The 15,135-nt window shown below is 46.6% G+C and overlaps 2 protein-coding genes across 2 annotated transcripts; both read right to left on the bottom strand.

Annotated features, from left to right (window-relative positions):
• Nucleotides 1-3,403: 3,403 nt before the first annotated feature.
• Nucleotides 3,404-4,420, bottom strand: LOC120601085 (olfactory receptor 2F1-like). Its single transcript, XM_039860716.1, is given in 2 exon segments — nt 3,404-4,102; nt 4,105-4,420. Coding segments are annotated over 2 exon segments (939 nt in total). The 3' UTR covers nt 3,404-3,479.
• A 6,314-nt stretch (nt 4,421-10,734) lies between these two features.
• Nucleotides 10,735-11,854, bottom strand: LOC120601084 (olfactory receptor 2F1-like). The gene has a single exon (XM_039860714.1). It carries the CDS (start codon nt 11,781-11,783, stop codon nt 10,842-10,844), a length of 942 nt encoding a protein of 313 aa, XP_039716648.1. The 5' UTR covers nt 11,784-11,854; the 3' UTR covers nt 10,735-10,841.
• Nucleotides 11,855-15,135: the final 3,281 nt, after the last annotated feature.

Here is a 15,135-nt window from a genome sequence, read left to right as displayed (position 1 = left end):
AACTTTTCAGAACCTGAGAATCCCCAGAGGGCAATTACTTGCTCTTGGTGTGTTTCTTTCTCACCCTCCCACCCCACCCCAGGCAAACACACCTCCTTGCTCTTATAAGTTCCCGATGGGATAAACATTCTGGAAATGTTTTATTTCAACTTTTAATTGTTCTTTTAGTTACCAGGCTCTGAGCCCTTCCATGACTCTTTGGGGTATCTCACTGCCCTTCAAGCCTATGGCATTGCTGGGGACTTTTGGCAGGTGTCAGGAGGCAGGAAGAAAGTCTCAGAGCCTGATCTCCTTCCTCAGGGAAGAAGATGGATGCATCTTCTCCCTTCCTTCCACGTATCGAGTTTCAGTAACCAGGGAGCGGTGAGTAAGCATCTCATGGTAGAGTCATCCTGTCCATGGCCTGGAAGCTATCGAGAAGTCCCAAGTTCACAGTCATTAAAACATTTCTACAGGCCCCTTGGCGGTCCTCCATATCACATTGCTGTTGAGTTGTGTGTGTGTGTGTGTGTGTGTGTGTGTGTGTGTGTGTGTGTTTGGCATATTCTCCTACCACCAGAAGATTTCTAGCTTTCACTAAGCTTGATCTCCCAGTTTTTGATCCTCTTCCACAAAGTTTTAATGTCTTCACTGGAATCACTTGAAGGAACAGAGAAAACAATGAGTCAGGATGAGGATTTACTCCCAATATTGACCTATCTGTTTCTATGTAATAGAACATGGATCTTTGATAATATGAGAAGAAAAAAAAACAGACACGTCATTAGCCACTAACTCTCTAGAATATTTTTGCTAATAACTGTCCAGTATTAGCAAGATACAGGTTTAATTACCTTGAAGATTTGTCACCCTTTGGGACAATAGGTTGGGGGATGGCAATTTCAGTTTATGGTCTTCTTTTCGTGCAGGACATGTAGGATTTCAGGTTTACTTCTGCTCCGTCCACCATCCAGTTAAGCCCAGAACCCAAAGGACCTGGAGCTCTTCCAACCTCAAAGTCCCTTAAAAGCAAAAACCGATGGAACTTTTCAGACCGAGAGTTGGAGCCCAGAGCTGAGGGGACACAGTAGGGGTATAAAGAAATCCGAAGGCACCGTGAGGGAGAAGGGAGAGGAAGTGGCACCCACGAGGTGGGATTCCAGATGCAAATAAGGTCGAGTTAGTATGAACTGATGTAGGCGAGTCAAAGGGAAGGGAAAAGAGCTGTTGGATGCCATTTCCCAGACAACGCAGTGTGTGATCATCTGATACAAATGTTTCTTTGCTGGTCAAACAAAAATGTGTCTTTCCTCCTTTTCCAAATGCTAAGGTTACAGAAGGTATGTAACTGGATGAAAAAGGGTTAGAAAATAGTAGGTTCGGTATGATCCTGAATTGCAAAGAATAATATACAGGCATTTGGATGTATATAATGGCAGGAACGTAGAGAAAGAACTGTTCATTAAAAGGATGATCATCAAAATATCAGTGGGTTATCCCTGGTACAGATGTATAGCTATTTTTCTTTTCTCCTTTTTGCTCCTCTGTATTTTGAAAAGGGTCTACAATAAACATTTTTCTAATATGAATCCAAATGAAAATTTAAAATTTTATATAGATATGTCATTGAGATAGGGATGCTCAGAAATCAACTCCCTGGCCTAATGTCCAACACTGCTGAGTGGGCTTTGGACAGCGCGTGTGAGTGTTAAGGGATGGAGAGGAGGTAACATTATAATTCCTCTTCAGTGAAGTAGCCGAGACCACAGGTTTCGAATCATTTGTACCAGGAAAGGTAAATCTGCAGATATTGTACTGTGCATACACTCTGGGCTAGGGACAGGATAATCGGTGTTTGCTCTGGCTTTGGTATAAATGGCTCCGTGACTTTTGGCATGTCGTTTAATCTCCCTGAGTCTCACTGTCTTCATCTGTGAAACAGGTTTGATTAGACCACTAAAGATCCCTGCAGACCTGGAAGCCGACGTCTTCCGGTGCGGATGGTATGGTACTGTCCTCTTACCCTGGGTACTGGGGTTCGAGCCTGGAGTCAGATCGTCATGGGTTCCCAACCGCTGTCTGAGGAGATAGGAATCATTCTCTCCTTTAAGTCCGATTCCCCGACAGAACCAACACTTTATGCGCTGTTGAGACCCCTCGCTCTTGGAGAAAATCCCCTTCCTGCAGTGATGGTGCAGCCCAGACCTGCTGTCTGGCTGAGTCTTTCTCATTGCGCCTTTGCAACTGCCCCACCCCTGCTCGCTTCCTGAGCTCCACCTTCACCCAAGCGTCCGCTTGCCCCAAGGCTTTGCGTTGCAAGGGGAGTTTGCTTCACTTCCAGGGAACTAGTACTACATCTGGTTCTCCTGCATCTGGTTCCCCTTTCAGTTCTTTCTGCTTCTTTTTCTAACCAGAATTAGCATTTCCCTACCTTTTCCCAATGAAATGTCAAGAGCGACTTTGTAGGAAGCAGGTTTGACTGTCGCGCTTCACTCACGACAGCTTCAGGAGTCTTGGGCGCAGCTCATCACTGATGAGCTCTGTCATGAGAGGCCTGCATGCCGCTCTGCTTCCTGCCTCTGCACACTAGGAGCCGTTTGAAAATGGCTCTGGTCTTCTCCGTGTGACTTGGGATGGTGGCGGGGACGAGAAAGACTTGACAACTAATATTTAATGAGTACTGAATGCTTTGAAAAAATCACCTTGAAATTTGAGGTGGCTTCCTTATTATGCATTAACCTTGGACAGGCACAGTACAACTCATGTTTTGAAAAGAAGTCTTTCCATAATAGATTACTGGCACACATGGAGTCAGAGCAACATTTACTTCAAGGTCACCTTGCCTATAGGTTGGAGTAACAAATTAAAATACACTTGATCTTATCTTTCGGAGTCTACATCCTGATGGGTTGTATGGAAAGAGGGAAAAACAAAAGCAAATGATATAATGTGCCAATTAAAAATATCCTAGTTTTCTACAGTATAAACAGTCCCTTTGACTTAAATCTTTCTTTTTAATCTTTAATTAAATACTAGTTAAATATTTAATCAAGTCAAAATTCAACCTTTGATCAGAATGGTTTATTTCTCTCCTTTCTCAAGGTGGCTTCTGGGTGTATGAGAACACCTAATGTTACTGGGATACTGCGGAGCTTGGGGTGAGGGTGTCGAGTTGCTCTTACTTCCTCTGGTGCTGGTGCCGGTGCTGGTGCTGGTCTCTGCAGTGGGCAACTACTCGCATCTGTGTGTGTGCACATGGCTGGTTCCTACGGAGGTGCCATTGATCTAGATCTAGCTGTAGCATCCACAGATGACGTCTGTGGCTGCAGGACTCATTGTCTTGGCTTCATCAGGGTCTTTTTGTTGAAATTGTCCCACTTCAGGGTTTTCCAATATCACTCACACACACACACACACACACACACACACACTCTATATGGAAGGCACGCCCCAGTGCCCACTGTCTTCAGAGTGAGACCCTCTATTGACAAAGTCACATTCTAACGCTTTGATTCAGAGCTGCCCGTCAGAACCCGGCTCAGAGCAGCCTGCATCTCCTTGTTCCGCAGACTGTAGATGAGCGGGTTCAACATGGGGGTCACTACGGCATAAAAGAGCACCACCACCTTGTCCTGGCTGGCTGAGCCTGTGGAGCGGGGCTGAATGTGGGTAACCAGGGCCATCCCGTAAGACATGGAGACCACGGTGAGGTGGGAGGCGCAGGTCCCGAAGGCTTTGCGGCGTCCCCCCGTGGAGCGGATCTGCAGGATGGCGGCCACGATGCGGGCGTAGGACAGTGAGACCAGGCAGCAGGGCACGAGCAGCACCACCACGCTGGAGGCCACGATGGCTGCCTGGTTGAGAGTGATGTCCACACAGGCCAACTTGACGAGTGCCAGTGTCTCACAGGCCACATGGTTCAGCACGTTGTGCCCGCAGGTGGGCAGGCGTATGGTGACCGCTGTCTCCACTGCAGAATTAGCTATGCCCACGAACCAAGAGACCGCTGCCAGCACCGCACAGCGCCTTGGGCCCATGACTGCCACGTAGCGTAAGGGGTCACAGACCGCCACGTAGCGGTCATAAGCCATAGCGGCCAGCAGCAGGAACTCGATCCCCCCAGGGCCAGCGAGAAGAAATGCTGGGTCCCACACCGGGCAAAGGAGATGGTCTTCTTCTCCAAGAGGAAGTGCACCAGCATCTGCGGGACCCCGCTGGAGGTGTAGCAGATGTCCACCACCGACAGGTTGCAGAGGAAGAAGTACATGGGCAGGTGCAGGCGGGTGTCCAGTCGGATCAGGACGATGATGAGCCCGTTGCCCAGCAGGGTCAGCAGATACGCGGCCCCAAACAGGACGAAGAGTCCCGCCTGGGTCTGCCTGTCATTGGAGAGCCCCAGTAGGACAAACTCATCCACCCAGGTCAGGTTGTCCCTCCCCATGGGGCAGGTGGACCAGGCTGCAGGGGGAGGAGCAGAGTCAGAGACGGGCAAGAACAGGTCGCACTTTCGAAGTTTGGATTAGGCGGACTGTAGCTGGAACCTGGCTGCCTTCTCGCAAGTCCCTTAACCTAGGTGCGTAGGGGAGATGGCAAGGAAGGTGCTGGAGAAAGGGGCAGCTGGGTCCTCACACTAAACCGTGAGATTCTCAAGGATAAAGTCCCCGTCCCGGTCATCTTCGTAGTTCTAGGATCCAGCACAGCTGGTTATATAGGAGATACTCTGTCAGCGCAGGAGGGAAGATAGGGAAAAACAGTGCTGGAGGAAAGACAGAAAGAGCGATAGACAGAAGGGGAAAAAGTAAAAGAGAAGGAGAAATGACGGAAGGGAGATAGGAAGTGGATAAGGAGGGAAGGAAAGTGGAAGACAGGAAAGAAAGAAAGGATTCTTCAGTGTGGGGGCGCAGTGGGTGAGGTGTTCCTAAAAGGCTGGATTCAGTTGCTCTTCGTGTTTCTTCTAGGGTCCAGTCTAGGTTACTGCCCGGAAAGGGATCCCCTCATATCATTCTCATTGGGTCCATCGGTCCAGACGAAGTTTAAGTCCTTAAAACCAATACCTGTTCAGACCCTGCATGTGCCAGGCACTGTGGTAGACACCTGACGGTGAACAAGAGAGGAAGAAAGCACAATCCCGCTTTCTTGATTCTCATGATTTAATCAGAAACACGGAGATTAAATTAATAATGACAAAATTAATTAAATATAATCGTGCTAAGTGCTATGAAGAACAGGTTAGTAGTTAGTTAAATTTGCAGCTGTAATTACATTACCACTGAAGTTGTGCCTTCTCTCTTAATAATGTTCAATGTATATAGTAAGTTGCAGGCATTTATTTTGGTGTTTAAATAAACGATTAACAAAATAATGTAATGAGAGCATTTGGAAGCCAATGATACTCACATAATACTACTGAGTGTGAAGTAATTGAAATCCACTGAATTGTTTTCAGAGGGAGTGAATTCTCCTTTCTCAGTTAAGATTGCTCTGGGTGATGATCTCCATTCCAAAGTGTCAACCAGCCATCAGTTTTTCTTAATACAAATGGAAGCTCAAGGCGTAGTTCCTGCTCTGAAAATAATTAATAAATTAATTAACTCACTTATTAAAAATATTATCGAGTATATGAGGCACTGTGTTTTCAACCAGGGTCTAGGAAATGCTGGCTTTTGACACTAGGAATTTGTGTTAAGGAAATCGGCAGTGCCACAGAATTAAATTTAAAAAATTTTTAATTGGATCTTGGTGAAATATTTGAGAATGAAATGAGACAGCCATACAGAGGATGCATGCAGTGCATCAGAAAACCAGAGGGGAGCCCCAGAATCAAACACAATGGAGTTGAAAAGCATACTCCAAGGCAGATTTCTTCTGGTGCGAGGGGTGGCCTGGACTCTTAGTGGAAGGAAGGAGCAGAGAACCTGGATGGAGCAGGCATCTCTTGCCTTCATTTAAGCCCTGGCCTTGCAGTAGCTGGAAGGTGTCACCATAAAAACTGCTAACACTAGAAACTGGCTTTGTGTTCTCAGGGTTGGAGACTGGGTTCTAGGGCCAGAGTGTGGTAGCTAGTGGATGGCTGGGGTTCTGAACATGGCCCCAGAGAGCCAGTGGTTGCCCACAGAGCCTGGTCCTTGTCTCGGCATAGGAAGTAATTCAGCTCCGATCTGCTATGGCCCAGATACTGCTGCTACAGCGTGCAGAGATTTCACCTTCAGAGTCACTGTTATGGGTCAAGGGTCCCTCCAGAAGAGCTCTGGTACCATATAGAAAATTTAAAACGTGTTAGAAATGAAAGGAGTCATAGAGATCATGTTTCCCATCCATTTCATTTTATAGCTGAAGAAACCAAGGACTTTTTGTCCCGGTACCTTTTTTCTCAATAAACTTTTGATGCTGTTTTTAGATGATGATAAACTATTTTTATTAATAAGTAGCCTTGTCCTCGGATTTTGGAGGTGATTAGCAAATTTCATTCCACTTTGCGTGACTTAATGAATATTTACTGGGCACTGAGTAGTGCCTGGTCCAGTGGCAGGCACTGGGATACCAGGGATCAATACAGCCTCGTCTCTCCGTCCAGGAACTCAGCCTAGTAGGAGGACAGAGAGAATGAGCTATGGTCTTATCAGTGTTTTCAGAGGAAGCTCAAGTATCAAGTCTGGTAACTGGAGACAAAGAGTTAGAGTGTGTAAATATAGAGACATAGAGTTAGAATATGTAAATAGCCAGACAGTAAACAATAAAGTAAAAGTAAAGGAACAACTAGTCCATTTGCTTCTTAAAAAAAGTAGATGAGGTTTAAGGTGTATACGGATCGGTAATTAGGAGACCTGCGTTCCAACTTGTATCAATAAACCATCTAGGTATCACTATAAACTCCTACCTTTCTGAACCATAGTTTCTTCATCTGCACAATGAGCAAGTTAGGTAAACACCAGGATTTCTCTCAGCTCTAAAGGTCTGTAAGAAATAAATGTGCATAAACTATAGTTTCAAGCAGTATAAAGAGAGAAAAAGAAATTCTTCAGTCTTTGATCCCTCTAAGTATGTATAGCTAGTGGGACTAGAGGCATTAACATGTTATGGGTCACCAGGTTTGGGAATCAGAGCATTCATATCACACAAAGCTGTTTGGGGAGGTGTCAACAAACGAGACCAGGCTGACTCGAAAGCCAGAGGTGAGGAAAGCGCAGTGGAGGACCTCAGGGCAACGTGGCCGCCCCTCCCGACCTTCCCCGTGGCAGACTCACGAGGCTCAGGGCTCCTCTTGTGCACGGAGCTCATTTGGGGTGGGGAGGAAGCCCATCTCTCAGGAAGTCCTTGAAGCAGCTGTCTGTCCTCTTCCTGGGAAGGGAGGTTTTACTTTGTCGGCCTTAGCTGATAACTTTTCAGAACCTGAGAATCCCCAGAGGGCAATTACTTGCTCTTGGTGTGTTTCTTTCTCACCCTCCCACCCCACCCCAGGCAAACACACCTCCTTGCTCTTATAAGTTCCCGATGGGATAAACATTCTGGAAATGTTTTATTTCAACTTTTAATTGTTCTTTTAGTTACCAGGCTCTGAGCCCTTCCATGACTCTTTGGGGTATCTCACTGCCCTTCAAGCCTATGGCATTGCTGGGGACTTTTGGCAGGTGTCAGGAGGCAGGAAGAAAGTCTCAGAGCCTGATCTCCTTCCTCAGGGAAGAAGATGGATGCATCTTCTCCCTTCCTTCCACGTATCGAGTTTCAGTAACCAGGGAGCGGTGAGTAAGCATCTCATGGTAGAGTCATCCTGTCCATGGCCTGGAAGCTATCGAGAAGTCCCAAGTTCACAGTCATTAAAACATTTCTACAGGCCCCTTGGCGGTCCTCCATATCACATTGCTGTTGAGTTGTTGTGTGTGTGTGTGTGTGTGTGTGTGTGTGTGTGTGTGTGTGTATGTGTTTGGCATATTCTCCTACCACCAGAAGATTTCTAGCTTTCACTAAGCTTGATCTCCCAGTTTTTGATCCTCTTCCACAAAGTTTTAATGTCTTCACTGGAATCACTTGAAGGAACAGAGAAAACAATGAGTCAGGATGAGGATTTACTCCCAATATTTACCTATCTGTTTCTATGTAATAGAACATGGATCTTTGATAATATGAGAAGAAAAAAAAACAGACACGTCATTAGCCACTAACTCTCTAGAATATTTTTGCTAATAACTGTCCAGTATTAGCAAGATACAGGTTTAATTACCTTGAAGATTTGTCACCCTTTGGGACAATAGGTTGGGGGATGGCAATTTCAGTTTATGGTCTTCTTTTCGCGCAGGACATGTAGGATTTCAGGTTTACCTCTGCTCCGTCCACCATCCAGTTAAGCCCAGAACCCAAAGGACCTGGAGCTCTTCCAACCTCAAAGTCCCTTAAAAGCAAAAACTGATGGAACCTTCAGACCGAGAGTTGGAGCCCAGAGCTGAGGGGACACAGTAGGGGTATAAAGAAATCCGAAGGCACCGTGAGGGAGAAGAGAAAGGAAGTGGCACCCACGAGGTGGGATTCCAGATGCAAATAAGGTCGAGTTAGTATGAACTGATGGAGGCGAGTCAAAGGGAAGGGAAAAGAGCTGTTGGATGCCATTTCCCAGACAACGCAGTGTGTGATCATCTGATACAAATGTTTCTTTGCTGGTCAAACAAAAATGCGTCTTTCCTCCTTTTCCAAATGCTACGGTTACAGAAGGTATGTAACTGGATGAAAAAAGGGTCAGAAAATAGTAGGTTCGGTATGATCCTGAACTGCAAAGAATAATATACAGGTATTTGGATGTATATAATGGCAGGAACGTAGAGAAAGAACTGTTCATTAAAAGGATGATCATCAAAATATCAGTGGGTTATCCCTGTTACAGATGTATAGCTATTTTTCTTTTCTCCTTTTTGCTCCTCTGTATTTTGAAAAGGGTCTACAATAAACATTTTTCTAATATGAATCCAAATGAAAATTTAAAATTTTATATAGATATGTCATATTGAGATAGGGTGCTCAGAAATCAATTCCCTGGCCTAATGTCCAACACTGCTGAGTGGGCTTTGGACAGCGCGTGTGAGTGTTAAGGGATGGAGAGGAGGTAACATTATAATTCCTCTTCAGTGAAGTAGCCGAGACCACAGATTTCGAATCATTTGTACCAGGAAAGGTAAATCTGCAGATATTGTACTGTGCATACACTCTGGGCTAGGGACAGGATAATCGGTGTTTGCTCTGGCTTTGGTATAAATGGCTCCGTGACTTTTGGCATGTCATTGAATCTCCCTGAGTCTCACTGTCTTCGTCTGTGAAACAGGTTTGATTAGACCACTAAAGATCCCCGCAGCCCTGGAAGCCGATGTCTTCCGGTGCGGATGGTATGGTACTGTCCTTTCACCCTGGGTACTGGGGTTCGAGCCTGGAGTCAGATCGTCATGGGTTCCCAACCGCTGTCTGAGGAGATAGGAATCATTCTCTCCTTTAAGTCCGATTCCCCGACAGAACCAACACTTTATGCGCTGTTGAGACCCCTCGCTCTTGGAGAAAATCCCCTTCCTGCAGTGATGGTGCAGCCCAGACCTGCTGTCTGGCTGAGTCTTTCTCATTGCGCCTTTGCAACTGCCCCACCCCTGCTCGCTTCCTGAGCTCCACCTTCACCCAAGCGTCCGCTTGCCCCAAGGCTTTGCGTTGCAAGGGGAGTTTGCTTCACTTCCAGGGAACTAGTACTACATCTGGTTCTCCTGCATCTGGTTCCCCTTTCAGTTCTTTCTGCTTCTTTTTCTAACCAGAATTAGCATTTCCCTACCTTTTCCCAATGAAATGTCAAGAGCGACTTTGTAGGAAGCAGGTTTGACTGTCGCGCTTCACTCACGACAGCTTCAGGAGTCTTGGGCGCAGCTCATCACTGATGAGCTCTGTCATGAGAGGCCTGCATGCCGCTCTGCTTCCTGCCTCTGCACACTAGGAGCCGTTTGAAAATGGCTCTGGTCTTCTCCGTGTGACTTGGGATGGTGGCGGGGACGAGAAAGACTTGACAACTAATATTTAATGAGTACTGAATGCTTTGAAAAAATCACCTTGAAATTTGAGGTGGCTTCCTTATTATGCATTAACCTTGGACAGGCACAGTACAACTCATTTTTTGAAAAGAAGTCTTTCCATAATAGATTACTGGCACACATGGAGTCAGAGCAACATTTACTTCAAGGTCACCTTGCCTATAGGTTGGAGTAACAAATTAAAATACACTTGATCTTATCTTTCGGAGTCTACATCCTGATGGGTTGTATGGAAAGAGGGAAAAACAAAAGCAAATGATATAATGTGCCAATTAAAAATAGTTTTCTACAGTATAAACAGTCTCTTTGACTTAAATCTTTCTTTTTAATCTTTAATTAAATACTAGTTAAATATTTAATCAAGTCAAAGTTCAACCTTTGATCAGAATGGTTTATTTCTCTCCTTTCTCAAGGTGGCTTCTGGGTGTATGAGAACACCTAATGTTACTGGGATACTGCGGAGCTTGGGGTGAGGGTGTTGAGTTGCTCTTACTTCCTCTGGTGCCGGTGCTGGTGCTGGTCTCTGCAGTGGGCAACTACTCGCATCTGTGTGTGTGCACATGGCTGGTTCCTACCGAGGTGCCATTGATCTAGATCTAGCTATAGCATCCACGGATGACATCTGTGGCTGCAGGACTCATTGTCTTGGCTTCATCAGGGTCTTTTTGTTGAAATTGTCCCACTTCAGGGTTTTCCAATATCACTCACACACACACACACACACACACACACACACACACACACACTATATGGAAGGCACGCCCCAGTGCCCACTGTCTTCAGAGTGAGACCCTCTGTTGACAAAGTCACATTCTAACGCTTTGATTCAGAGCTGCCCGTCAGAACCCGGCTCAGAGCAGCCTGCATCTCCTTGTTCCGCAGACTGTAGATGAGCGGATTCAACATGGGGGTCACCACGGTATAAAAGAGCACCACCACCTTGTCCTGGTTGGCGGAGGCTGTGGAGCGGGGCTGTATGTAGGTAACCAGGGCCATCCCGTAAGACATGGAGACCACGGTGAGGTGGGAGGCGCAGGTCCCGAAGGCTTTGCGGCGTCCCCCCGTGGAGCGGATCTGCAGGATGGCGGCCACGATGCGGGCGTAGGACAGTGAGACCAGGCAGCAGGGCACGAGCAGCACCACCACGCTGGAGGCCACGATGGCTGCCTGGTTGAGAGTGATGTCCACGCAGGCCAACCTGACGAGTGCCAGTGTCTCACAGGCCACATGGTTCAGCACGTTGTGCCCGCAGGTGGGCAGGCGTATGGTGACCGCTGTCTCCACTGCAGAATTAGCTATGCCCACGAACCAAGAGACCGCTGCCAGCACCGCACAGCGCCTTGGGCCCATGACTGCCACGTAGCGTAAGGGGTCACAGACTGCCACGTAGCGGTCATAAGCCATAGCGGCCAGCAGCAGGAACTCGATCCCCCCCAGGGCCAGCGAGAAGAAATGCTGGGTCCCACACCGGGCAAAGGAGATGGTCTTCTTCTCCAAGAGGAAGTGCACCAGCATCTGCGGGACCCCGCTGGAGGTGTAGCAGATGTCCACCACCGACAGGTTGCAGAGGAAGAAGTACATGGGCAGGTGCAGGCGAGTGTCCAGTCGGATCAGGACGATGATGAGCCCGTTGCCCAGCAGAATCAGCAGATACGCGGCCCCAAACAGGACGAAGAGTCCCGCCTGGGTCTGCCTGTCATTGGAGAGCCCCAGTAGGACAAACTCATCCACCCAGGTCAGGTTGTCCCTCCCCATGGGGCAGGTGGACCAGGCTGCAGGGGGAGGAGCAGAGTCAGAGACGGGCAAGAACAGGTCGCACTTTCGAAGTTTGGATTAGGCGGACTGTAGCTGGAACCTGGCTGCCTTCTCGCAAGTCCCTTAACCTAGGTGCGTAGGGGAGATGGCAAGGAAGGTGCTGGAGAAAGGGGCAGCTGGGTCCTCACACTAAACCGTGAGATTCTCAAGGATAAAGTCCCCGTCCCGGTCATCTTCGTAGTTCTAGGATCCAGCACAGCTGGTTATATAGGAGATACTCTGTCAGCGCAGGAGGGAAGATAGGGAAAAACAGTGCTGGAGGAAAGACAGAAAGAGCGATAGACAGAAGGGGAAAAAGTAAAAGAGAAGGAGAAATGACGGAAGGGAGATAGGAAGTGGATAAGGAGGGAAGGAAAGTGGAAGACAGGAAAGAAAGAAAGGATTCTTCAGTGTGGGGGCGCAGTGGGTGAGGTGTTCCTAAAAGGCTGGATTCAGTTGCTCTTCGTGTTTCTTCTAGGGTCCAGTCTAGGTTACTGCCCGGAAAGGGATCCCCTCATATCATTCTCATTGGGTCCATCGGTCCAGACGAAGTTTAAGTCCTTAAAACCAATACCTGTTCAGACCCTGCATGTGCCAGGCACTGTGGTAGACACCTGACGGTGAACAAGAGAGGAAGAAAGCACAATCCCGCTTTCTTGATTCTCATGATTTAATCAGAAACACGGAGATTAAATTAATAATGACAAAATTAATTAAATATAATCGTGCTAAGTGCTATGAAGAACAGGTTAGTAGTTAGTTAAATTTGCAGCTGTAATTACATTACCACTGAAGTTGTGCCTTCTCTCTTAATAATGTTCAATGTATATAGTAAGTTGCAGGCATTTATTTTGGTGTTTAAATAAACGATTAACAAAATAATGTAATGAGAGCATTTGGAAGCCAACGATACTCACATATTACTACTGAGTGTGAAGTAATTGAAATCCACTGAATTTTTTTCAGAGGGAGTGAATTCTCCTTTCTCAGTTAAGATTGCTCTGGGTGATGATCTCCATTCCAAAGTGTCAACCAGCCATCAGTTTTTCTTAATACAAATGGAAGCTCAAGGCGTAGTTCCTGCTCTGAAAATAATTAGTAAATTAATTAACTCATTTATTAAAAATATTATCGAGTATATGAGGCACTGTGTTTTCAACCAGGGTCTAGGAAATGCTGGCTTTTGACACTAGGAATTTGTGTTAAGGAAATCGGCAGTGCCACAGAATTAAATTTAAAAAATTTTTAATTGGATCTTTGTGAAATATTTGAGAATGAAATGAGACAGCCATACAGAGGATGCATGCAGTGCATCAGAAAACCAGAGGGGAGCCCCAGAATCAAACACAATAGAGTTGAAAAGCATACTCCAAGGCAGATTTCTTCTGGTGCGAGGGGTGGCCTGGACTCTTAGTGGAAGGAAGGAGCAGAGAAGCTGGATGGAGCAGGCATCTCTTGCCTTCTATTCAGCCCTGGCCTTGCAGTAGCTGGAAGGTGTCACCATAAAAACTGCTAACACTAGAAACTGGCTTTGTGTTCTCAGGGTTGGAGACTGGGTTCTAGGGCCAGAGTGTGGTAGCTGGTGGATGGCTGGGGTTCTGAGCACGGCCCCAGAGAGCCTGTGGTTGCCCACAGAGCCTGGTCCTTGTCTCGGCATAGGAAGTAATTCAGCTCTGATCTGCTATGGCCCAGATACTGCTGCTACAGCGTGCAGAGATTTCACCTTCAGAGTCACTGTTATGGGTCAAGGGTCCCTCCAGAAGAGCTCTGGTACTATACAGAAAATTTAAAACGTGTTAGAAATGAAAGGAGTCATAGAGATCATGTTTCCCATCCATTTCATTTTATAGCTGAAGAAACCAAGGACTTTTTGTCCCGGTACCTTTTTTCTCAATAAACTTTTGATGCTGTTTTTAGATGATGATAAACTATTTTTATTAATAAGTAGCCGTGTCCTCCGATTTTGGAGGTGATTAGCAAATTTCATTCCACTTTGCCTGACTTAATGAATATTACTGGGCACTGAGTAGTGCCTGGTCCAGTGGCAGGCACTGGGATACCAGGGATCAATAGAGCCTCGTCTCTCCGTCCAGGAACTCAGCCTAGTAGGAGGACAGAGAGAATGAGCTATGATCTTATCAGAGTTTTCAGAGGTAGCTGAAGTATCAAGTCTGGTAACTGGAGACAAAGAGTTAGAGTGTGTAAATATAGAGACATAGAGTTAGAATATGTAAATAGCCAGACAGTAAACAATAAAGTAAAAGTAAAGGAACAACTAGTCCATTTGCTTCTTAAAAAAAGTAGATGAGGTTTAAGGTGTATACGGATCGGTAATTAGGAGACCTGCGTTCCAACTTGTATCAATAAACCATCTAGGTATCACTATAAACTCCTACCTTTCTGAACCATAGTTTCTTCATCTGCACAATGAGCAAGTTAGGTAAACACCAGGATTTCTCTCAGCTCTAAAGGTCTGTAAGAAATAAATGTGCATAAACTATAGTTTCAAGCAGTATAAAGAGAGAAAAAGAAATTCTTCAGTCTTTGATCCCTCTAAGTATGTATAGCTAGTGGGACTAGAGGCATTAACATGTTATGGGTCACCAGGTTTGGGAATCAGAGCATTCATATCACACAAAGCTGTTTGGGGAGGTGTCAACAAACGAGACCAGGCTGACTCGAAAGCCAGAGGTGAGGAAAGCGCAGTGGAGGACCTCAGGGCAACGTGGCCGCCCCTCCCGACCTTCCCCGTGGCAGACTCACGAGGCTCAGGGCTCCTCTTGTGCACGGAGCTCATTTGGGGTGGGGAGGAAGCCCATCTCTCAGGAAGTCCTTGAAGCAGCTGTCTGTCCTCTTCCTGGGAAGGGAGGTTTTACTTTGTCGGCCTTAGCTGATAACTTTTCAGAACCTGAGAATCCCCAGAGGGCAATTACTTGCTCTTGGTGTGTTTCTTTCTCACCCTCCCACCCCACCCCAGGCAAACACACCTCCTTGCTCTTATAAGTTCCCGATGGGATAAACATTCTGGAAATGTTTTATTTCAACTTTTAATTGTTCTTTTAGTTACCAGGCTCTGAGCCCTTCCATGACTCTTTGGGGTATCTCACTGCCCTTCAAGCCTATGGCATTGCTGGGGACTTTTGGCAGGTGTCAGGAGGCAGGAAGAAAGTCTCAGAGCCTGATCTCCTTCCTCAGGGAAGAAGATGGATGCATCTTCTCCCTTCCTTCCACGTATCGAGTTTCAGTAACCAGGGAGCGGTGAGTAAGCATCTCATGGTAGAGTCATCCTGTCCATGGCCTGGAAGCTATCGAG

Source organism: Pteropus medius, unplaced genomic scaffold (genome assembly GCF_902729225.1).
Source record: "Pteropus medius unplaced genomic scaffold, Ma_sr-lr_union100, whole genome shotgun sequence".
Lineage (NCBI taxonomy): Eukaryota > Metazoa > Chordata > Mammalia > Chiroptera > Pteropodidae > Pteropus > Pteropus medius.
This window is presented reverse-complemented; position numbering and strand designations above follow the sequence as displayed.

Bases quoted from the DNA above. Each gene is read 5' to 3' on its own strand.
- LOC120601084 (XM_039860714.1), bottom strand. From the start codon at position 11,783: ATGGGGAGGGACAACCTGACCTGGGTGGATGAGTTTGTCCTACTGGGG.